The sequence below is a fragment of the Kogia breviceps genome, chromosome 2, assembly GCF_026419965.1.
Source record: "Kogia breviceps isolate mKogBre1 chromosome 2, mKogBre1 haplotype 1, whole genome shotgun sequence".
Taxonomy (NCBI): domain Eukaryota; kingdom Metazoa; phylum Chordata; class Mammalia; order Artiodactyla; family Physeteridae; genus Kogia; species Kogia breviceps.
The window spans coordinates 201,718,702-201,743,301 of record NC_081311.1 but is presented as its reverse complement, the minus strand read 5'-3'; the positions used below and the strand labels follow the sequence as shown (position 1 = coordinate 201,743,301).

The 24,600-nt window shown below is 50.8% G+C and overlaps 1 protein-coding gene and 1 long non-coding RNA gene across 5 annotated transcripts in view; one reads left to right on the top strand and one right to left on the bottom strand.

The window, feature by feature from the left end:
• Positions 1-21,914, top strand: part of THAP4 (THAP domain containing 4) — a 42,755-nt gene extending 20,841 nt beyond the window's left edge. For 3 of the 4 annotated variants that reach the window (XM_059051789.2, XM_059051791.2, XM_067027396.1), the window contains 4 exons: positions 6,521-6,680; positions 8,064-8,173; positions 8,982-9,085; positions 21,603-21,914. In XM_059051789.2, the coding sequence (XP_058907772.1) occupies positions 6,521-6,680; positions 8,064-8,173; positions 8,982-9,085; positions 21,603-21,722 (494 nt within the window). In that variant the 3' untranslated portion in view covers positions 21,723-21,914. The remainder of the gene's footprint in view (positions 1-6,520; positions 6,681-8,063; positions 8,174-8,981; positions 9,086-21,602) is intronic. The other variant, XM_067027395.1, reaches the window with a different exon arrangement.
• Positions 19,701-23,149, bottom strand: LOC136793652 (uncharacterized). Its single transcript, XR_010839279.1, has 3 exons — positions 22,836-23,149; positions 20,291-21,849; positions 19,701-19,808 (listed from the first exon to the last, which is right to left on the bottom strand). It is a non-coding gene; the product is annotated as an uncharacterized lncRNA (long non-coding RNA).
• Positions 23,150-24,600: the final 1,451 nt, after the last annotated feature.

The following is a 24,600-nucleotide window of genomic DNA, read 5'->3' as shown; positions in this document are numbered from 1 at the left end:
TGGAGCTGAATCTCCTAGAGGCGGGGAGCGAGGCCCTCAGCTGTCACCCCACCCCGCCTGCTCTTCCCGAAACACCCTCCCACCCTCTGTCCAGGAACCTGTGCCTGGCTGAGTCCGCCTCTTTGGTGGTCCTGACCTGTGCTGGTGGCAGTGTCCACCTTGGCTCGTGTGGCCCACACCGCCGCCCTGATAGTGCCAACCCCCCGGGACGCTGGCCGCGCCTGGACTTCTCCCCCCGCCCCCCCCACCTTCTGTCCTCATTCACTCCCTAACCTACGTCGCATCTTAAGCCTCGCTTCCCATTTTCTGGTTTTGGCGACACTCCTCCAGGTGTCTGACTCCCACCCTCAGTCCCCTTGGCCACCTCCCTGGTCCCCATCCCCGGGACTGGTCAACCCCACCTTTCGCCTCACCTGGCTGTGGTTTGCACACCCAGCTCCTCCCCTGCCTGAGCCTGGTGGGTGGTAGCCTTCGCTCAGACCTGGCCCGGGGCTGCTACCCTGGAACGAGGAAGCCAGGTGGGACCAGTGGTAGTGGGCCACCGGCCAGCCCTGCCATCTTGTCCCATGACCCTGCAGGTGTAAACCGCGTGGTCCAGGCCCGCCTCAGGCCCACCAGCCCAACTCTCCCGGGACCAGCTGGGCTCTGCGTATGTCAGCCAGCCGCCCCCATGCCCCGTCCTACCCATTCGAGGGCAGCTGGGCTCTTGTCCCTTCAGAGGACCCTCAGTGGAGCCCTTTTCCACCTGTGCGCCTCCTGTCTTGTCTCCATGTCCCTGAGGCAGTTCCTGCATCTTGCTGGAGTTTCTTATAAAAACATCCTCTCTTGGGCTTCCCTGGTGGCGCAGTGGTTGAGAGTCCACCTGCCAATGCAGGGGACGCGGTTTTGTGCCCTGGTCCAGGAAGATCCCACATGCCGTGGAGCGGCTGGGCCCGTCAGCCATGGCCGCTGAGCCTGCGCGTTTGGAGCCTGTGCTCCGCTACGGGAGAGACCACAACAGTGAGAGACCCGTGTACCGCAAAAACCGCCCCAAAACCAACAAATCCTCTCTTGCCTCCTAGCAAACGAGGGTGCACTGGAGACCCCCCAGGTCCATCTTTAATCCGTCTTTGCTCCGCCTCCCCCCACCTTCCAGCTGCTGGTGTAGCGGCGAGTGCCTGGGCCCCTGGGGGCTGGGGGCGGCAGAGCATCCCTGCAGGTAGACTTCGCAGGCTCTGCAGCCCCGTTTTCCCACTGGACCGGCTGTGCTCTCCTCGTGGACCTCCACATCCGCGTCCTTACAGGCCTCTCCCAGCAGGTCCTGTGGCTGTTCTCCCGCACTGTTCAGGCTGCTGGTTTCATGCTGACATCAGGGCAGCGGGCCTGTCCGTACGCAGGCAGCATCCCTGTGCATCTCAGACTGCAGAACCTACTTCCTCACTTAGAAACCCAGCTGAGGGCAGCTGCAATGTCCCTTGACACTCTGGGAGCCATTGGTTCAGGTTGCAGGGGGGTCACTGGTGTCACCAGCCTCTCACTCGGGCTGGAAGAGAGAAGGGACGAGAGGCTGCGAGGGGAGCACGCACGAGCCCTGACCCTGGGACCAGGGGAGCGCCGGGCCCTCCACAAGCCCTGTGTCGTGAGGCCAAGGCTGTGACAGCTCATGGACTGGGACCGCTGGGGACGAGGGGGTGAGACTCACCACAGTGTGTTCTTGTTTTAATTTGAACACATGTTTAGAAATTGGGATATTTTACCCCCAAAGTCAATATTTCTGGTTTCTCTTAAAATACCAGAATACGGGGCTTCCCTGGTGGCGCAGTGGTTGAGAATCAGCCTGCCGATGCAGAGGATACGGGTTCGTGCCCCGGTCTGGGAAGATCCCACATGCCGCGGAGCGGCTGGGCCCGTGAGCCGTGGCCGCTGGGCCTGCGCGTCTGGAGCCTGTGTTCCGCGACGGGAGAGGCCGCAGCAGTGAGAGGCCCGCGTACCGCAAAAAAAACCCAAAACACAGAATACATGCAACGGAGAGCCGGTCCTTGCAGGGCAGCAGTCCCCCTGTGGGGACCCAAGACCCAGGAGGCAAAGCCGCCCCGTGCTGCTGTCGCACAGCCAGCAGGCCAGGGAAAGGCGGGCAGCTCTGCTTTCTTTTGATGCTTTGTTTTGCCGAAGTTTCACCTCCTAATGTTTCTACTGAGGTCGCATTTACGTGAGTGAGACAGCTTAGGTGTCCCCTGGATGAGGTTTGACGGGTGCAGAGCCCTCAGCCAGCACCCCCAGGCTCTTTGGTGCCTTCTGACTCCCCCCTCCCATAGATCCACAGGCCTGGTCTAACATTCTTAAAAGTGGAGTCGTGGAATGTGTACGTTTTTGTGTCTGGAGTCTCTTTCGTGGCGTGTTTGGTTTTGTGGGTTTTTTTTTTTTTTGCGGTACGTGGGCCTCTCACTGTTGTGGCCTCTCCCGTTGCGGAGCACAGGCTCCGGACGCGCAGGCTCAGCAGCCATGGCTCACGGGCCCAGCCGCTCCGCGGCATGTGGGATCTTCCCGGACTGGGGCACGAACCTGTGTCCCCTGCATCAGCAGGCGGACTCTCAACCACTGTGCCACCAGGGAAGCCCCGTGGTGTGTTTTTAAGGAATATCTGTACTATTTTAATTTCTAGTCTCACGTTGTGATCAGACAGTGTGGTGGGAACTCTTTATAGTTTTTGAAACTTACAGGTTTTCTCTGACCCCTTATAAGGTAAGTCTTCATGAGTCTTTCAGAGGAACTTGAAGGAGTATTAGTTTTAAGCGAGAAAATTCAGTGTATGTTAGAACCACCTCTTAATTATATTGTATAAGCTTTCTATTTCGTTATTTGAATATTATTTACTTGGACATAGACATGAATGGAGATTTCCTTTAGTTTCTTTCTGTCAACATCTGAATGTCTTCAGTAATTTCTGCTTTATAAACATTGCTGCTGCATTCGATGCATTCGTGTTCGCCGATAATCTGCACGGTGACCTGCCGCCCTTCTCGTTCTGAGAAGCTGTTCCTTGTCTGCTGGAAGGAGTCTTGGCTTGAACTTCATTTTACCTGATTTTAGGGTCATGACACCTGATTTCCTGCTGCTTGCCTTTGCCCCACCTTCTGGTGCTTTTCCAAATTATTTTAGGTGCTTCTCTTGTTTACAGCAAGTGTCTGAGGATCTTGCTTTGTGATTCATTCTGAAGAGCTTTTTTAACATGTGACTTCAGGCGTATTTGGTGTTAGTTCTGTCTTAGTGCTTTACAGTGTGCCTGCTGTGTTTTGTTTTTAAGGTAAATCTTTCCCACGTGGTCTGTTCTTGGTTGGGCAGCCTTGGGGCCGTGGCCCCTCCGCGAGGGGCCGGCAGAGCGCCCTGCCCCCCAGGCTCCCGCTCCTCCCGCGGTGTCTGTGTGTACGGCTGGAGCACCCACCGCCCGTGCCCATGCTCGCCTCTGCTGTCCCGTGGAACACGTTCAGGACTTACTGCGACTCCTCTGCCATCATCTCGCATCGCCTTTTGGTGAAGTCTGTCTTCTAGGAACACCCTCGGGGAACTCACAGGACAGCATTCCCTGAGTGTTGAAAACTGGCCTTTCCAGTGCTGTCAACAGGAATGTGGCCTGAGTTCCTACCTAATTTTAAATTTTTCTACTAAATGTATTAAAAAGGTAAAGAGGAACAAGTGAAGTTAACTTTAGTAAATTATTTAACTCAATATTATATAAAACTTTATTATTTCAACGTGTAACCGCCAATACTTGAAAATTGCTGATTTACTTGAAGTTCCTTTTTTCGGACTGAGTTTTTGAAATTCAGTGTGTCTTACACTTAGAGCGTGTCTCAGCGGACTAGCCACCTTTCACAGGCTCAGTGTTGGACGGCCTGGCCTGTACCTGGATGGCAGGGAGGGCTCTGGTGGCCTCAGGATCCTCGGATCCGCGTTCCCTCCCCGTGTCCCTGCCACCCGTGTTGCTGTGCAGAATGCTGCTCTGCTTTCTCTGTGGACCTGCCCTTCTGGCGTTTCCTACAAACCGGATCGCGCACCGAGCGGCCTTCGGCGTCCGCCTTCCCTCTCTCAGCGTGCATTTTCAAGGTCGTCCACGTTTTCAAGGTCGTCCTCATCTAGAGCTTCCTTCCTTTTTGTGTCCAAGTTGCACTCTGTCTGCGTGATCTTTGGATCCCCCCCGACGTCGGAGGACATTTGGGGTGCCCCAGATAAGCCTCATGTTCAGGTCTCGAGTGGGCGTGTTTCGTCTCTCTCGGGTGCTCTGAGGGCAGGATTGCCTCCCGGTCCTGGCTTCCCACCCGGGGGCCACCCTCTCTGCCACCAGCTGCTTCCTGCAGCCAGAGGCCTCAGCCCTTCTGTTCAGACCTCCAGGCTCTGCTCAGAGGCAAGGCCGGAGCCCGTGCAGGGGCTCACAAGGCCCTCCCAGCCGGCCCTCCCCAGCCACACTGGCTGCCTGTTCCAGCCCAGTAAGACCAGCCCGCCTGTGTCTGCGGGAACTTGTGTCCACAGCTTGTCCGCCTGGTCCGCCCTCCCGAGCCGCCGCCGGCCCCGGTCCCCAGTGCAGGCTCTCCCCGCCCACCAGGGGCCAAACTTGCCCCGCTTAGTACGGTTGCAGAAGGTCCCCACAGCCCCCAAGCCCCTTTCTGGCTGTTCACCTAGTGTCCGGGAGGTTCCGCCCCTTCCCTTCTACTTCTCCTTGTGTCCAGCCGGCTCCCCTCACCGGGACGAGTGTCTGTCTCCCGCCCGCTGGCTGCTGGGCCCCTCTCCCTGGACGATTGTGTGGCACGTCGCACAGATGAATGAATGAGCCCCGTGTCCCCGAGAGTCAGCAGCAGGGTCTGCTTGGAGCCCAGACTGTTGATTCGGAAGCTCTGTTCTTTACTTCCTTCAAAGATGGTAATTAGAAGCCTGACTTCAATTTCTTTTGCTGTCTAATTATGAAGGTTTGATCAGTCAAAGCTCCAGTGTTGCCATCCTCGCTATCTAACTTTCCACGGGCAGTTTGAAGAGGAAGTACTGGAAGAGATGGCCAGGTTGGAAAAGAAAGGGAGTTTCACCCTGCCCCACCCCCCGAAGCCTGCCCATTTTGGGCCTCATGAGGCTCAGAGGTCAGAGGTGTGAGCCCCTGTTCCCCACCCTCCCACCCTCCGGTTCGCGCCGCATGCCCAGGCCTGGCCGGGATCCTGGCCCTCCTCCGTGGTCCCCAGTTCTTCTTAGATGCCGTCTGTCGCTTCTCCACCACCAGAGCCCTTCGAGCTCCTTTTCCCCTGGGTGTCATTCTCCCAGACTGCTTTCAGTCTAGTCTAAGGTTGTGTGATTTTAGAGGCTGAGATGCTTCTGGAACTCCCGTCCCCTTGGTGTGTGTGACTGAGGAGCGGTTCCTTTGCTCTGGCATTTCGGAGCTTGTTGATAGAACCCAGAAATCAATAGTGTGGCCTTGGGACTTCCCTGACAGTCCAGTGGTTAGGACTCTGCACTTCCACTGCTGGGGCCCTGGGTTCGACTCCTGGTCGGGGAGCTAAGATCCCGCAAGCCCCATGGTGCGGCCAAGGAAAAATAGTCGTGTAGCCTCCCACGCGGCTCAGCTGACACCGGCCTCTCTCCTCTTCTGCTTTCACTCAGTCCCGCTTGCGCTGTTTGCCTGAAAGCACTTGAGTTTGAGGCGTGACAAGGTGTGGGAAGCAGGCATAGGGGAAGAGCATTTTGGCTGCATCTGGGACTCAGACCACCTGTCCCTGTGGCCCCGGTGGGCCAAGTGCGGGCTGCAACCCCGCCTTCCCGTGGTCTCAGGGCGAGTCCACTGTACACGGCGGCCGTGAGCCTGTTTCTGAAAAGCCGCTCAGCGGCACGTGGTCCTTAGCCAGGCTCCGTCCCCTGACTGCTGGCGGGCAGGAGCGGGGCATGGGGCTGGGCTTGCCACCTGGGAGCCCCTGGCAGTGGGCGCGGCCATGGTGCTGTCACCAGGGCCTTTCCACCTGGCTCCTCCCCATTCAAGGCCTTGCTGTTGTCCCTCGCTCTTCAGTGACGGTGGGTCCTTTCCCTCTGGGTAACGGTCTAAAGGAGGCCCACCGGGAGCTGCTGGTGCAGACGCTCAGCTTCTGCCGGGCAGCTGGGTCCACGGTGGTGTCCGGCCCGCAGGGCACGCTCTTCACGCCTTGCTGGCCCCGGAGCCTCCGCTCCCCGCTATCCTGCTGCCCTTTGCCTCCGTCGCCAGCAGGCTGCCGTGCCGGGGCGCGCTCTCCCAGCCCCCTCGGAGGCCCCGGGGCCTCTGGCCGCTCCTTGCGCGCCAGGCCCTCTCCTCTTCTGCGTCGAGGTGCTGCAGGGCTCCAAAGCCGCTTCTGGCAAGGTGACGTTTGCTAACTGCTTAGCCTTTTTCTCCCCCTCTTGACAGGTGGCTGGTGGCGTGTTCAGGGCCCCGCAGGGTGAGCTGTATGGCCCAGTACGGAGTGGTGTGAGTAGCCGCACAAAGCTCCCAAGGGCCCGCTGGCAGCGGCCGCTGACGCTCTCTTCCTTCTGTCCTCAGAGCCCCCCAGAATGAACCCTGTGGTGGAGCCGCTGTCCTGGATGCTGGGCACCTGGCTGTCAGACCCGCCGGGAGCCGGGACCTTCCCGACCCTGCAGCCCTTCCAGTACCTGGAGGAGGCGCACATCTCGCACGTGGGCCAGCCCATGCTGAACTTCTCGTGAGTCCGCCCGCCGCTCTGCTCTCTGACATGGGACAGGTGAACGCCAGGTGGGAAGGTACAGAGGGCGCCTGGTGGTCTGTTTCAGAAAGGTGCCCTCTTCCTGCCCTGCACTGGCACCTGAGACACACTCTGGGTGGAGATGGTACCTTCTTATGTTTTAGACAATGTGAAGGTAACCACAGAATCTCAGGCTCGGTCATCCAGACGTGGAGATAAGTGCGTGTGCTCCATTAAACCCTTCATCTCCGGCGGTATTCCTGTGTGGGAATCGGTCACCCCAAGATGACTGAAAATAGGGGACCCGGCTTTCATTTAGTCCTCGCCCCGAGCCAGCCGAGGGCTCAGAGAAGCCGGTGTCTCGTGGCTCTCAGATTCTTCGCGTGCAGCGAAGCACTTCCCTGCCGCTCCTGAAGAAGCAGTTCGCAGTGCAGGGTGGCTACGTAGGGAGCACCCCAGGCGTGGGTTGGTAGGGAGGTGGTGGAGGATATATTGTCTCGTGCCTTTTCGCATTATTCTTGACTGAATGGGCTAAGGGAAGAATATCCTGCGCAGAAACAAAAGGTAGAAATTCTGGATCATGCAGAATAACTCCTGATATAAAGCAGTCTTTTTAAACTCTGAGCTGTATGTAACCCATTAGAGACATTTATGACTAGCATTAATTACTTTTCTTTCAATGCTGGTCACTCAGTTTTGTGACTAACGTTAAAGAAAAGTGAAATAGAGTAGAAAATACGTGTTTTGGTCAACGTCGTGGTCTGTGTGTACGTAGTAGATGTATTTCTCAGTGAGGGGTTGTGGTCGCAAGAGGGCGTGTAAGCCGGAGTCACACCACCAGCCTGTCAGAAGTTCATCCGTGGTGGCAGTAGATTGCCACCCGTGGTGCTGGCGGGACTGTAAGCATTGGTGTTGAGGTTGTGAGTCGGCGCTCTCAGGTCAAGGTGCAGCTCTTACTCGCCACCGTGAAGTTGCAGTGGTGTCGGGTGATAAGACGCTGGCCCGTCGCCTGTTCTCTTCTCCTACTCTGTGAACTAACTGGACTCCTGAGCAAGATAATAGCTCAGAAGCGGGAAGGCCTGGCATTGGGTGGGACTTTACTGTGTTGGTGGAGGGCTTAGGCTGAGAAGTGTGTGCGGTGCTGGGGCTGAAAAGGCCGTGGTGGGAGGGTGGGTAGGGAGGAGAGACGGCAGGCAGGGGTGCCCACACCTGCCGTCTCCCGCGTCTCCGCACAGCGTCCTTTACACGTGACTGTGTTTCCACGCAGTGCTTCACGGTCGGGGTGGGACGCTTGCCACCGAGGAGGGGGCGGGCCCTGAAGTCTGGCATGTGCTCTGGTGGGCATTGGGCACCTGGGCTTCACCTGTCGCATTACCCGTCCAGGTTCAACGCCTTCCACCCGGACACCCACAAGCCCATGCACAGGGAGTGTGGCTTCATCCGCCTGGAGCCCGACACCAACAAGGTGGCCTTCGTCAGCGCCCAGAACACAGGTACTCCTCTTGCCGGCCTGCCTTCCACCCACGTGCCCTGTGTGCTGCCAGCAGGTGGGGTGGCATCTGCCCCCCGATTTCTGTGCGACTGCAGGCGTGGCCCCGGGGGTGCATTTCAGGGTGGACAGTGTCGGGCCTTTGGACGGCTCAGGGGGAGCTGGAGAGTGGGGGGCCGGCAGGCGGGCGCTGCGGGCGCGGCTCTGTGGGAACAGGCCAGCTTCATTTCCGGCCCTCTGCGCTCGCATCTGTGCTGTCGCTCAGCTTCCCGTGCAGGTGGGGCTCTGGGGGTACCTAGACCAGGGAGCAAAACTTATGTCTGGAAGTTTGCTTTGCCCCCAGGGGGAATTCATCCTAAAATACTTAACCACGTTCATGAATTCGAAATTACTCAACACCCAACTACGTGACCCTTAACCTTGCTCACTGGCTCAAGTGAGCGCTCACTTCCTGGAAGCAGGTGGACAGTCAGGGCCAGCCGAGCTGCCCAGGGTGTTGGCAGCCTGGATATTGGTGGGCAGCTAGAGGGGCGTCCGCTCCCCTGGCCTCGTGTCCCTCCTGTCAGATCGCTGGGGGCAGTGGGAGGGCCAGGGTCAGGGCAACCCTCATAGATCACCTGCCCCGGCTGCAGGAGGAGTTGTGTCTTTTCCCTCTTGATACCTGGGGTGGTCATCGCAGATGACTGGGCAGTTACTGCCTCGATGGACGCGACGTTCAGATTGGTTGAGCCCTTGACTGCAAAGGAGGGTGGTCAGCGCAGGGCAGCCGGGAGCCCCGGGCAGGCCGCGTGGACTGACGGTGTCCCTTGCAGGCATCGTGGAGGTGGAGGAGGGCGAGGTGAACGGGCAGGAGCTGTGCATCGCATCCCACTCCATTGCCAGGATCTCCTTCGCCAAGGAGCCCCACGTGGAGCAGGTGAGCCCGGGGCGGACCGCAGGGCCCCTGCCTTTGCACTCCATCCTGGAAGGTGGAGGCCTGGCTGTCTCCGGTCACCTGGTTCTTTCTCGCGCTCACACAGGCCGTGATGTGATTATCTATCCCTGCTCGTGCGCCGTCGGCTGTCCTCGGGTTGGTTGAACAATTATGTCCCCACCAGCATTGCATGGGGGGGGACCTTGTTCCCTACTCCTTGACCAGTGCAGTGTGTTTTCAGGATTTCTGATTTTTTTAATCTGATAAATAAAAGGTGGTATCTCATTGGTGTTTTAAATTTAACTTATGAGTGAGGGGGCATTCTTTGTGCTCACTGCTTGTTTGTATTTCTTGTTCTGATACTTGATGTTCAAAGCCGTTGCCTGTTTTTCTGCGAGGTGTCATTTTCTTGTTGATTTCTGGGAGATTTTTTATGTTCTGTGGATGTTAATCTGTTGTCTGCTGTATTTGTGACAACACCCCCATCCGGTGGGTTAGGTTAGCCTGATTCATGATGTCTTCTACCCACAGGGTGTACATCTTTCTCTAGTTGCCTCTCAGGGTCTTTTCCTAAATGCCGTCTGAATTTGGGCTCTTGCTGAGGAAGATGTCTTCTGCTCCAAAAGGATAAAATTATTCTTCCATTTTCTTGTACTCTTACAGCTTTCCTTTTTTTACGTGTAGACGGTTAGTTTCTCTTACTTTTGTTTTCACGTGATGGGCGCCAGAGACCCTGCAGGTAGCCAGTGTGCACAGCCGCGTGCGGGTGCGCTGCAGGGATTTCGGATCTTGTTCGGTGTATTTCAGTAGGTACCAAAGTTGGTTTCTTTATGGCGTCAACCATAGAGGCCTTGGACACTCCATGGTGAAGTCTTAAGTGCTTTATGGTTCTTGTTGCTGCTCTGTATCCCTGCCCTGCAGCAGCACACAGAGGGCCACCTGCCCCACACCCTTTCCCGGGCTGGGCCTTGAACTTAGGCCATCCTGGTGGCTACCAAGTGGCATTGCAGTGTGGTGTTAATTACATTTTCCCAGTGACTAATGACGTGGCTCATCCTTGCAATGTGCTTATTTGCCGTTGTATTCTTTGTTTCATGACGTGAGCGTTCAAATCCTTTGTCCTTTTTCTCCAGCAGCTTGTTTGCCTTATCTTTGAGCTGTAAGAGTTTGTTACATATTCTGGACACAAGTGCTTTATCAGGTAGCCGTGTTGATAAAACTGTGCTCTCAACTTAAAACTTACCATTTCGTTTCTTTAACAAAATGTTTTACTTTTGATGAAGTTCCGTTATTGGTTTTTTTCTCTTACAGTTAGTGCTTTTTGTACCGCCTTAACATTTTTTGCCTAACACACACTTTCACCTGCGTTTTCTTCGAGAATTTTTACAGTATCTCCTTTTACTTTAAGGTTTATTATTTGGGAATTTATATTTTTGTATGGTGTGAAGTAGGGGTCAAGATGCTTTCATTTTTCCCTAGATAGATATCCAGTTGTTCCAGCACTATTTTCTTTCTTTCTTTTTTTTTTTTTTTTTTTACAATTTTATTTTTATTTATTTTTGGCTGCATTAGGTCTTCGTTGCTGCTCATGGGCTTTCTTGAGTTGTGTCGAGCGGGGGCTACTCTTCGTTGTGGTATGCAGACTTCTCCTTGCGGTGGCTTCTCTTGTTGTGGAGCACGGGCTTTAGTAGTTGCGGCACGTGGGCTCAGTAGTTGTGGCTTGTGGGCTCTAGAGCGCAGGCTCAGTAGTTGTGGCGCACGGGCTTAGTTGCTGCATGGCACGTGATCTTCCTGGACCAGGGACCGAATCCGTGTCCCCTGCACTGGCAGGCGGATGCTTATCCACTGTGCCACCACTGAAGTCGCCCAGCACCATTTTTTTAAAAGAAAATTATCCTTAATTTGTTGACGTATGTAGGTGGCTTTATTGAAAATCAACTCATTATATTTATGTGGCTCTTTTCCTGGACTCTGTTCTACCCCATTGATCTCTAAGCTGTCTTTACAGCAGTACCACGCTGTCTTGATTACGATAGCTTTGTATTAATCCTTGAAATCGGGTAATATAAGTTACCCAATTTTTTTCTTTTTCTTTTTCCAAAATTGGCTCTCCAAGATCATTCTCATTTCCGTATGAATTTCAGAATCAGCTTGTGAATTTCTAGAAAAAAATTTTACTGGGATTGCTTGAGTTTCTAGGTGAACGTGGGGAACTGCCATCTTCAGCAAACTTAGTCTTGTGATCAGTATCAGGTAAATGTCTAAATTTATTTAGGTTTTTCCACCCTAAATTGTTTTTCAATGTACAAGCCGTACACATATTTTGTTAAATTTTTCCTAATTTCATGGTTTTAGATGCTATTATAAGTGATTTAAAATTTTTTTCCAATTATTTGTTTGTAGTATATGGAAATAAAATTGATATTTGTAGATTGATCTTATATAACCTTCTTAAATTCACTTATTTATTTTAGTAGTTTTTTAACAGATTCCTTAGGATTTTCTGCATAGACAGTCATATCATTTGCTATTACAGACAGTACCTTTTCCATTCAGATGCCTTTTCTTTCTTTTCCTGCACTAACTGCACTGGATAGGACCACCAGTGTAGTGTTCAGTACAAGTAGTGGGAATAGACATGGTGGGTCCCTTGTTCTCTGTCTTAGGAGCAGGTGTTCAGTCTTTCACCACTGGGTATGATGTTAGCTGTAGGTTTTTTATGGATATTCTTTCAAAATTATATTTCCTTATATTCTTAGCTTGCTAGTTTTTTTATTGAAGTATAATTGATTTATTATATATTGTATGTTATATAACATATATATATGTTATATATTATGTTTCTATAACACAAGATTGTGTTAGTTTCTGGTGTACAGCAAAGTGATTTGGTTATGCATATATGTGTGTATATTCTTTTTTGTAGTCTTTTCAGTTATAGTTTATTGTAATATATTGAATATAGGTCCCTGTGCTATACAGTAAATCCTTGTTGTTTATTATATATGGTTGTGTGGCTAGTTTTAAAAAATCATAAATGGGTATTAAATTCTGACAGATGCTTATGATGAATTACAGTAATAGGTTTTCTGATGTTGAGCCAACCATGCATTCTTCAGATAAACCCCTTTTGATTGTGATGATCTGTCATTTTTTATATTAACCAGATTTATGTATTACTAAAATATGTAAATTGGAAAAGTTTTGTGTCATTATTTATTTTATTCTAATCGTTCCAGGTTTAATTTCTTCCACTTTGTTTTTTTTGTTTGTTTGTTTGGTTTGTGGGAGGGGGCTTCTTAAAGGAAAAATTTGGATCATTGATATTTAATCCATTTTAAAAATAAATTTATTTATTTATTTATTTATTGGCTATGTTGGGTCTTGGTTGCTGCGCGTGGGCTTTCTCTAGTTGTGGCAAGCAGGGGCTACTGTTCATTGCTGTGCGCGGGCTTCTCATCGTGGTGGCTTCTCTTGCTGCGGAGCACGGGCTCTAGGCGCATGGGCTTTAGTAGTTGTGGCGCCAGGGCTCAGTAGTTGTGGCTCTCAGACTCCAGGCAGGCTCAGTAGTTGTGGCGCACAGGCTTAGTTGCTCTGCAGCATGTGGGATCTTCCCGGACCAGGGATCAAACCCATGTCCCTTGCATTGGCAGGCGGATTCTTAACCACTGCGCCACCAGGGAAGTCCTTAACCCATTTTTATTATTTTTATCCTCGCTCAAAATATTTTATTTCTCCAATGATTTTGTTTCCTTGAACAGGATTATTTACAAGAATGTTACTTATTTTCCAACTATTGGAGGAGTTTCTTGCTATGATTTCTAATTCAGTTCTATAAAACCTAGAGAACGTGGTCTGTTTGAAAGGGTTTTCTTTGTTTTTGTTTTTTTTTTAATAAATTTATTTATTTTACTTTTGGCTGCGTGTGGGCTTTCTCTAGTGGTGGTGAAAGGGGGCTACTCTTCATTGCGGAGCATGGACTCGGGACGCGCGGGCTTCAGTAGTTGTGACGTGCAGGCTTCAGTAGCTGTGGCACGCGGGCTTAGTTCCTCCGCGGCATGTGGGATCTTCCCGGACCAGGGCTCGAACCCATGTGCCCTGCACTGGCAGGAGGATTCTTAACCACTGCGCCACCAGGGAAGCCCTGAAAGTTATTTTATGCCCCGTATATGATCTAACTTGATGAATATTTCATATGCACTCAGAATGAATAAGTATTTGACAACTGTTCGCTGTAGTGGACTGAAAATACCAGTTAGGTCAAGCTGATTGATAATGTCATCAGATTTTCTGTATACTAGTGGCTTTGGGGGTTGGGGTTTCTTGGTTGTATCTAATTACTGAGAGATATTAAAATCTCTAGTTATGACTGAAGGTATTTCAGTTCCTTTCTTTGGTTCCATCTTTGCTTCATAACTTTGAAGCTCTGTAATTTAGATGCATGCAGATAATATATGTATTATATTTATGAAATGTCCTTTATAGCTTGTAATACTATACCTGAAAGTCTGCTTTGTCTGATACTAATGTAACCGCACCTGCTTTCTTATGCTTATCATTTATACAGTATATCTTTTTTCCTACCCTTTGCACATTCAAATTGTGTCTTTATACTTACAGTACATTTCTTATAGGGTCTTGCTTTTTTTCTCTAGTCAGAAAACTCCGTATTTTAATTGGAGTATTTGGTTCATTTATGTTTAACATAAGTATTTGTATGGGTGGTTGTACATCCACCATCTTGATTTGTCTGCTTTACTTCTTTCTTGGCTTTGTTCCTCTTTTGTTCCTTTAGTATGTTTTCTTGGGTTATTAAGTATTTTTAGCATTTCTTCTATTAGCTTAACTGTATCTTTTTTTTTAATAGTTGATTTAAGGCTAACAGTATGCATGCTAAATTTATCAAAGTCTGTTTATAATCAGTGATATACTGTTACATTTCCCACTTCACATGTGTGTTAATCTTACAGCTGTGAACAGCTGTAGAACTGCATTTATCCTCCTTTTGTGCTGTTGTCATCATACCTTTTACATACAAAAAGTATCCACATACATTATAAACCTTCACAGTAGGATTTTTGCTTTAAATAATCGGTTGACTGTTGAAGAAATTACAGTGGGGGGGGGCAGGGGAGTAATCTCTTATAGTTACCCACCTAGTTTCTCTTTGTGTGGCTCTTTTCTCCTTCTGTAGAGTTTCCTGTGGTATCATTTCCCTTCATTCTGAACCTGCGTTAGTGGCATTTCTTGTAGTTTAGGTCTGGCAATATTTCTTTTGAGTTTATTTCACCCCCAACTTGTTTTTTCTTCTTCAGTATTTTTTATTACGGAAAAATAGATACATAAAACTTAATCATCTTAACCATTTTTAAGGGTACACCTAAATATATTCACACTGTTAATCATCTCCAGAACACATTCACCTTGCAAAACTGAAACTCGGGCCCACTAACCAGTAGCTCCCTGTCCTCTCCTCCCCTGACCCCCTGGCAGCCACTTCTCTACTTTCCATCTCTCTGATTTTTACTACCAAGGTACCTCATATCAGTGGAATCAAACAGTTATTTGTCTTTTTGCATCTGGCTTATTTCGCTGAGCACAGCGTCCTCAGGGTTCATGCGTGTTGTAGCCTGGGTCAGAATTTCCCTCCTTTTTAAGGCTCAGTAGTATTCCAGTGTATGGATGGACCACATTTGCTTTTCCACTTCATCCATCAATGGATACCTGAGTTGCTTCCACCTTTTAGCTGTTGTGAATGATGCTGCTGTGAACATGGGTGTACAGATATCTCTTCAAGACCTGCTTTCAGTTCTTTGGGGTGTATACCCAGAAGAGGAGTTGCTGGATCACGTGGTTAATTTTATTTTTAATTTTTTGAGGACCCGCCATAGTTTCCCACTTTACCTGCAGCATTTTACATTCCCATCAACAGTGCGCAGGGGTTCCAATTTCTCTGCGTTCTCATCATTTGCTGTTTTCTGGTTTTTTGATGTCGCTCATCCTAATGGGTGTGAGGTGGTATCTCATTGTAGTTTTGATTTGCATTTCCCTGAACGATAGTGATATTGAGCAACTCTTCGTGTGCTTCTTGGCCATTTGTATCTCGTTTTCGTAAAGATGTCTATTCAAATCCTTTGCCCATTTTTGAATTGGGTTGTTTGTTTTTTGTTTTTGCTGTTGAATTTTAGGAGTTCTCTGTTATTCTGTTTATGAATGCCTTATCAGATATATGATTGGCAAATATTTCTCTTATTCTGTGGGTTGTACTTTTTTCTCTGTAAATAGTATCTTTTGATGCACGAAAGTTTTTAATTTTCATGAATTACAGTTTGTCTGCTTTTTCTTCATTGGCTATAAATTGGTATCTAGGAAGTCACTGCCAAATCGAATGTCATTACACTTGCCCTATGTTTTCGTCTAAGAGTTTTTATAGTTTTAGCTCTTACCTTCAAGGCTGTGATTCATTTTGAGGGTTTTTTTTGTTCATTCGTTTTTTGTACTAATGCTAGGTAAGGGTATGGTTTTATTCTTTTGCAAGGGGATATCCAGTTTTCCCAGCACCATTTATTGAAAAGGCTGTCCTTTTCTCATTGAATGGTCTTGGCAACCTGGTTGAAAATCATTTGATAACATATGCAAGGATTTATTTCTGGGCTCTCAAAACTGTTCCATTGGTCTATATGTCTGTTTTTATGCCAGTGTCACACTGTTTTGGTCACTGTCATTCTGTAGTAAGTTTTGAAATCTGTTGAGAGTCCCTTGAGATTCCATATGAATTTTAGGATGGATTTTTCTATTTCTACAAGCCACATCATTGGCATTTTTATTTGAATTTTGTTAATTCTGTAGGTCTCTTTGGGTAGTATTTGTTTCTTAATGATATTAAGTCTTCCAATCCATGAACATGGGATGTGTTTCCATTTATTTATGTCTTCTTTAATTTCTTTCTGGAGTGTTTTGTATTGGGTTGGCCAAAAGGTTCGTTCATTTTTTTCCTTCAGAGGGCTCTACTAGCACTTAGTTGTCTTTAACTTCATTCAAAACAATTTTGTTAGATTATGTGTGACAGCTGTCATACCAGCAAGCATTTTAAAAAAGACTTACTGGGACGTCCCTGGTGGCGCAGTGGTTAAGAATCCACCTGCCAGTGCAGGGGGACATGGGTTCGAGCCCTGGCCTGGGAAGATCCACGTGCTGTGGAGCAACTAAGCCTGTGCACCACAACTACTGAGCTTGCCCTCTAGAGCCCGCGAGCCACAACTACTGAGCCTGCGTGCCACAGCTACTGAAGCCTGCGTGCCTAGAGCCCGTGCTCTGCAACAAGAGAAGCCACTGCAGTGAGAAGACTGCACACCGCAACGAAGAGTAGCCCCCGCTCGCCGCAACTAGAGGAAAGCCCAAGCGCAGCAACAAAGACTCAACGCAGCCAAATAAATAAATAAGTAAGTAAACACTTACTTATTGGTGAATTTTTGTATAGCCATTTTAATATCGAAGATGGAAGAAAAAAGCAACATTTTGAGCATATTATGCTTTATTATTTCAAGAAAGGTAAAAATGCAACCGAAATGCAAAAAAAGGATTTGTGTCGTATATGGAGAAGGTGCTGTGACTGATCAAACGTGTCAAAAGTGTGGTTTGCAAAGTTTCATGCTGGAGATTTCTCTCTGGATGATGCTCCACGGTCAGGTAGACCAGTTGAAGTTGATAGCCATCAAATTGAGACATCAATTGAGAACAATCAACGTTATACCATGTGGGAGAGAGCCGACATGCTCAGAATATCCAAATCAAGCATTGAAAATCATTTGCACCAGCTTGGTTATGTTAATCACTTTGATGTTTGGGTCCCACATAAGCAAAAAAAGAACCTTCCTGACCGTGTTTCCACGTGCGATTCTCTACTTAAATGTAATGAAAGTGTTCCGTTTTTAAAACAAATTGTGACAGGCGATGAAAAGTGGATACTGTACAGTAATGTGGAATGGAAGAGATCATGGGGCAAGCGAAATAAACCACCACCAACCACACCAAAGGCCGGTCTGAAGGTGATGTTTTGTATATGGTGGTACTGGAAGGGAGTCCTCTATTATGAGCTTCTTCTGGAAAGCCAGACGATTCATTCCAACAAGTACTACTGCCAATTAGACCAACTGAAAGCAGCACTCAACAAAAAGTATCCAGAATTAGTCAACAGAAAACACATAATCTTCCATCCGGATGATGCAAAATGGCATGTTTCTTTGATGACCAGGCAAAAACTGTTACAGCTTCGCTGGGAAGTTCTGATTCATCCATCGTATTCACCAGACATTGTACCTTCGGATTTCCATTTATTTAGGTCTTCACAAAATTCTCTTAATGGAAAAAATTTCAATTCCCTTGAAGACTATAAAAGGCACCTGGAACAGTTCTTTGCTCAAAAATAAAAAGTTTTGGGAAGGTGAAATTATGAAGGTGCCTGAAAAATGTCAGAAGGTAGTGGAACAAAAGGGTGAAAACGTCATTCAATAAAGTTCTTGGTAAAAATGAAAAATGTGTCTTTTATTTTTACTTAAACACCGAAGGTACTTTTTGGCCAGCCCAGTATATGTGAAATTTTTAAAAAAGAGAGAAAACTCACAGAAACAGAGTAGAATGCTGGTTACGGGGGGCTCAGGTGGGGGAAATGGGCAGATGTTGCTCAGTGGGTATGAACGTCCAGGTGTAAGATGGACAGCGTGGCACCAGAGTTGACAGTGCTCTGTTGTATCAGTGAAATTTGCTAAGAGGAAAAAGACGTAACTGTGAGGTGACGGATGTATTAACTGACCTTATTGTGGTAAACATTTCGCCATATACACATGTATGAAATCATCATGTTTCAACTTGAACCTACACAGTATTACATGTCAGTTGTATCTCAGTAAAGCAGGGGGCAAAGGAGGGGAAAGGAGCCGGTATTGGCGGCAAGCAGCCTGCATCAGTTCTAATTCTTTTTTTTTTAATTGGAGTAGAGTTGCTTTAACATGTTGTGTTAGTTTCTGCTGTACAGTGAAGTGAGTCAGCTGGACATGTACATATCCCCTCCCTCTTGCAAGTCAGTGAGAGAAACGTGAGACCTGCACTGTCTGTAATTCTCCAACAGTGTCCTGATGTCCTTGTTTATCAAACTCAGCTCCTTTCTTCGCGACTCAGCCCCCTCCTTGATGTCTCAAGTGTTGTATGGGGTGGCTTCTTGGGTTTTTTTACTTTAGGACCTAAAACAAAGTCAAATCCATCTAACTCTCTCCTGGCCTTTCCTTCTCCACCTTTTCCCTACTGGACAAGACATAACAGGAACAAGATTAAAAAAACAGTTTGAGAAATCATTAAAACATCAAGAAGTTCTCACATCAAGCCTCTCTCTACAGTCATATTTCTTTTTGGTCTTTGCAGTCGAGGAAAAGTAAGCACACTCGGGTAAAGTAAGAACTCGTGTCGTTGTCACGATGGCCTCTGTCCCTGTGTTCAGAGGCTCCGTGGCCTCCTGACCTCCCTCTGCCATCGGAGTTGGGCCCCAGCTGTGCGGGCTTCTCTCCAGAATGCGGCTCCCGCAGCTTCCGCTTACCCAGCGGCCCCAACAGGCTCCACTTTGAGGGTTTAAAGGCAAACAGTTGCTTCCAGCCCCACCTTGTGTAAACGAGGGTCAGTCTGCAGCTCAGGTGGATTCTCATCCTAAGGGGAGACTTGGCATGACCTCAGGATCACTGTCAGCAGAGGCCGTGGGCGCCGCAAGAGGTCTGGTTCTGAGCCTGAGCGAAGTCATCTACGACCTGCCTCAACGTTAAATTCTTCCAAATGACTTTCATTTGAAGAGGAAAATAGCACAAGAAATTTCATCCAAGAGGCCGCCAGGTCCAGAGGAACCTAACAGGCGATTCCCGGGCACGGGGAGACGCTGCAGAAGCAGTGACGTCGCTGAGGGCACCACGGGGAACAGAGCCCCCAGTGTGCGCTCCACGGCCGGGCAGCGCTCACACACCCTCTTGCTGGGACCGGGGAGGTCTTGGGGGACCAGCGTCTCCGCCACGGGGTCTAGACCCCCGTGACTGTCTCCTGCCTTTGGCTGCCCTGCGTCCTGCTGCCCGGTGGCCGTTACCGGACGTTCACAGACTTCGGCACAAAGAAGCAGAGCCGAAGGCCGAGGGAGAGGCTGCCCGTGGGTCAGCACACGGTGAAATGGGCTGTGTCCTCGCGGCGTGGCCAGCAGCCGCTGCGGCAGCGCGGAGGCGGGACGGGGGCCGCAGGGCCGCATGCGAAGCCAGGTCGTGTCCTCAGGTGCTGGTTTTCGGCTGTGACCGCAGCCTCGGCCCGTCGGGCGGGCTCCGTGTGAGAGAGAACGCAGTGTCTTCCCTTTAACGTGAAAAGGCTCACGGGGGGCGGGGGGCCCCCACCTTCAGGTCCCCGGGGAGGCATTTCTTCTGCCCCCGCCTGCGCTCCCCCTGCACGTGCGGCGCTGGGCGTGTGGCGTGAGAGCGAGAGCCAGTGTCCCGTGTTGGCGGTGGGGCGTCCGGGGAACAGGCCCCCCGCGCGCGGCCTGCGGGCTCTGAGGACAGGCGGCCACTGTCCTGCGGAAGCCGAGTGCGTGGCCCGTGGCGCGGGGAACACGGGCTTTGTTTCTCTCCGGTGCACTTCTCCTTCCTCTGCAGAGTGGTTTCAAGGGTAAGAGCCTTGACTGTTTTTCAGTTAAGTTCCAGGACAAGGGCTGTGGAGTTGAAGAAGCAAGTCCAGTGTGAGAATGTTGGCCCGCCACCCGTCTGCTTTCTGCTTTCTGTTTGTCCGCTTCGTCTGGGGCTGTGCCCTCCCGTCCTGCCCTCTGCAGCCCTCCAGTCCTTAGCGGTTACCGTGGCGAGGACAGCGTGTTGACCTTTGACACCTGTGGACGGTGGCAAGGACCTAGGACAGGGCCGCTCAGACCGCCACACGGGGTGGCCCCTGGGGCCCAGGGTGGCAATTCTGAGGCAGCGGGTCTGGGGCAAAGCCTGAGACTCTGCATTTCCAGCAGCCGCCCAGGTGGGGCTGGTGCCTGGAGCCCACTGAGTAGCAGGGACGTGGGACACTGACTCTGTGTCCTCTGCTGCCACGTGTTGTAACCGCGCATGCACGCTGGACCCCACAGGGCTGTGTAAATGACAGTTAACCCCCACTTACGGAGTCTGGGTTGCGCACAGTTTTCCAGACATTTACCTTCCTGTTGCTCTTCCTTCGTTCCTGCATCTCTGCTTCCACCATTTTCCTTAAAGCCTGAAGAACTTCCTCTAGTGTTTTGTGTAAAGAAGGGGGGAGTCCTGCTGGTGGTGAATTCTCTGGATTTTCTGTCTAAAAATGTCTTTATTTTGCCTTCACTTTTGAAGGGTATTTTCACTGCAGCCAGAAAGCCAGGAGGACAGTTATTTTCATTGCTTTGAAGACGTCCTTCCATTGTCTTCTAGTTTCCATCCCTTCTGTTGAATATCTTGGATTCTAGACATCGCACGTGAAAACCGTGGGTGACTTGATGCCTTGTTTGATGTTGTCTCCCACCGAAGGGCAGTTCTTGTGCCTCTGGTGGTTTGTCCGGGAAGGGCAGATCCTGTCCACAGAGATAGCCCTTCTTTGAAACTGGACTTCCCAGTCTGTTTCTCGGGAACTCATACTCCTGGGGTGCGGCCCTGAGGGGGTCCTGACCAACAGCTGGGCGGTTTGCCGCGGTCCCAGAGGGCGGCCCGTGCAGCGCAGCCCCGTGGGTTGGGGCGCACCCATCCGGCTCTCCGGCCTCTGGGTGGCCGCTGAGAGTCAGCACCGGCCTTGGGGAGATGGCTGCTCTGAGCTGGGTGTGCTCTGAGCACACCCTTCCCCCTGAGGCCTTGGCCTTGCAGCCTGGCTGCTTTAAACTGGCTCTGGAATCTGGCTTTCCTCTCTTCTCTGCCCGACGGTCACTGGGGCCTGGCCAGCGCGGGTTCTGACGCTCGTGGGCCCCCACCCGCCCCAGTTCTGGCGCCAGGTAGCCACCCCTGGAGGCGGCTTCCACAGTCGTTGGGCTTTCACCCGCTGTTCACAGACATTCCAGGCAAACCCGTTTTCTCATCGGGGGGCTCGGATGCTGCAGGTCTGTGTTCCTGTTAGAAACAGCTGCCGTGATTGGCCCTGCTGAGTCGGGGGTTCCAAAAGTGCTGGTACCGAGTTTTTTGAGAGCACATTCAACATCAGTGCGGGCTGTGTAGGGCGGGGGGCCCCTCGTCGGACGGCGAGACTGATGCCCGTGCTTGCCTCTGGTCTTTTGGGGACAGCTGAGCGGCAGGGAGAGGGCACGGGCCAGGGGTCAGGACGCCCGTCACGGCTGCCGGCCGAGTGGCTGTCACCCACTGGCGGGGACACTGCCTGGCTCACAAGCCCCTGACCACTGAGGGGAGATGTTGGAGCTGCCGCGGGAGCGTGTGGCCTGCGGTGGCACCTCAGCGGTTGTTGACTCTTTGGAAGGTGAAATTAAGGCGTTTTGTATTTGTTTTGTTCTGTTCAGATTACCCGAAAATTCAGGCTGAATTCCGAAGGCAAACTTGAACAGACGGTCTCCATGGCAACCACTACGCAGCCCATGACTCAGCATCTGCACGTCACCTACAAGAAGGTGACCCCATGACCCCAGGTAGAGCCGAGTCCCGTGGGGGCTGGCCTGTGTGGTGACACTTCAGCTTCTCAGCAGACGCCGCAGCAGGTGTGGGTGTGGCCACAGGTCACTGTGGGTTCAAGGGTGTTGCCACGTGTTCCTGTAATGGCACAGAAAAACCAAATAAAAGGCCTTTATTTTTATGGCTAAGCATTTTGAATATTATCACTTGCGTAGACTACGTTTCTTTCATCTGCTGGTGACTGTTTTCAGAGCCGTTTCCCTGAAAAATTAAAAGGGGTGACTCTTTCTCCTTTCCTTCCTGCAGTTTTGACAAGATCTGCAAATATTTATAAATCTACAGTAGTCAGTAACAAGGTGAAGACAAAGGTAGGACAAAAAGGATTGCAGGTAATTTTCCTTTATTTTTATTTTTTAATTTTTTAATTTTTATTTTTTTTGCGGTATGCGGGCCTCTCCCGTTGCGGAGCACAGGCTCCGTACACGCAGCCTCAGCGGCCATGGCTCACGGGCCCAGCCGCTCCGCGGCACGCGGTATCCTCCCGGACCGGGGCACGAACCCGCGTCCCCTGCATTGGCAGGCGGACTCTCAACCACTGAGCCACCAGGGAAGCCCTTCCTTTATTTTTAAAGAGCTGAGAGTATAAGGACCTGATTTCCATATGGACGAAGGGCATTCCCAAGGCAGGAGGATGGTAGTGGACTATCATCATTCTGGAAATTTGATTTCGTCTCGGCAATACGATACTACCTCCATTTGTCTGTTTACGATGGAAGTTTCCAGGCACACACTGAGCCCCTGCACCTCACCCGGTCCCAGCTCCTGCCAGCTTGTCCCCACACCGGTGGTTCTGTCTGCTCTTCCCCCCTTTTTGTGGCTGGAGCATCTTAAAGCGACTTCCACACACGGTGTCACTTCTCTCGAACACTTCAGCATGCGTGTAGAAACAAAACAGCGCCTTTCTCTTTTCCTGAACACAGCACAGTATCAGGAGCCTCACCAGGAACGTAGACACAGGGTGAAAGGAGGCTGTGCTCAAGGGGCAGGGGTCAATGTCTGCAGCCGCACATCTCCTTGTCACACACCCTGGGGACAAAAGGCACCACCAGGGGCGTTGTCAGTACCTGGGAGCGTGGAGGGACCGGGGGCTGGTGCTGAGCCCTCAGAGGAGCGGGGCCGGAGTGTGAGGAAGGCAGCCGGGCCCCTGCGTGCAGGGTGGACGTGGTAGCTGGGCTGGGCTCACCGAGAGCGTCAGGTCAGCAGAAACTCACGCACAGTTCGTCCCTCCAGCTGCGAACCTGGGAAACCAGACAAGTTACTGGCCTCTGAAAGTCAACGACGGGAGAGGGATGGATGGACACTCCCTTTCCAAAAGGGAGAAATAGGAAAGAAGAAGGCGTGACAGGTCCTGAGCAAGTCCAAAACCTTAAGGCTTAAGAGGAACGATCCTCTGTGGCTCAGTGTCTGTCCTCCGGGCCCCCCTGGGGTGGTCCTGCCCCCCCCCGCCCGCCCCCACAGCTTTGCCGGGTGCAGCGCTCACCACAGTTCGCAGGGTTTGGAGTCGTGTGCCTGCGGCTCTCCCCAGGTTCTGCCCACCCGGGGTCACCATAGCGGTGGCTCTGCACCCCTTGTGGGGTGTGGGTCTCTGCCTGAGTCATGAGCCTGAGGCTGTAGGTGGCTTCATCCTTCAACATTGAGGGAAGGTAGCAAGGCCCCCAGGGCTCCTGCATTCTGCGTGCTGGTGATTCCAGCCAAGTCTGCAGCTGTGCCCTCCAGGCGGGCAGCCACATCTGCTGTGGCCCAGGAATGTGGGGGGCAGAGCCTTATCCTCTGGGCCTGGGATGGAAGGGTCACCCCCACAATCTCTGAAATGCCTTTGAAGACATTTTTCCATTGTCTGGACTTTAGGCTTCTGTTTAGGTGGCTGCCTGGTCTCCCATCACGTGGGTAACTAGCTCGTGACTGATCAGTACTAACCTCCGTGGCAAGGCCTCCCACGCGTCATGATCTGTCTCAACAAGCTCTCTTACTACTTTCAATATCAATAGGCTGAGGATTTTCCACATTTTTAAGGTCTGCTTCCTTTTTGGTTAACAATTCTGTCCTTAAGTCTTCTTGCATTTTACTCTTTCAAGAGAAACAAGGCCCCTCATGCTTCAACACTTTCACTTTGCTTGGAAATTTCCAGGCAAATAACCAATTTCATTGCTCACAAGTTCTACCTTCCACAAAACTAGGACACACAGTTCAGCCAAGCTCTTTGTCCCTTTTTAACAAAGATTGCCTTTCCTCCAGTTTCCAATGACCTCCATTTCCATCTGAGATCTCAGCAGACTGGCCTTCACACCTGTGAAAATTAGTAAAGGGAAACCTCGCGAAACTGGAGTGGGGAGGGAATTCCCTGGTGGTCCAGTGGTTAGGACTCTGAGGTCTCACTGCCAAGGGCCTGGGTTCGATCCCTGTTCGAGGAACTAAGATCCCACAAGCCACGCAGCATGGCCAAAACCAAAAAAACAAAAAATAATGGAGTGGGGAGGCCACAAGGGGGAGCGCTCACCAGCTCCACTGGATGTCAGCACAGATCCCGACAGGAGGAGACCACCTGGCCTCTTAGGCCAGAAGCCCTTTACCACCATCAGGAGGAAGGAAGGTTTTCTCCCTCCCTGGCAACAGCCCAGCCAATGAGAGACTGTCACAGCTCAGCCAATGAAAAGCCACAACATTTCAGACTCCCATTTTCCTCCAGTGGACTTCTTTGCTTATAACAGCCCCTCGCACCTTACCTTCTCCTCTATAAAAGTTGCCTCTTCTTTGTCCTACTGGACTTGCCTGTGGACCTGTGCCACAGTTACCTGTGCTGAAACACAAATCTTTGCTGCTCCTTAATAA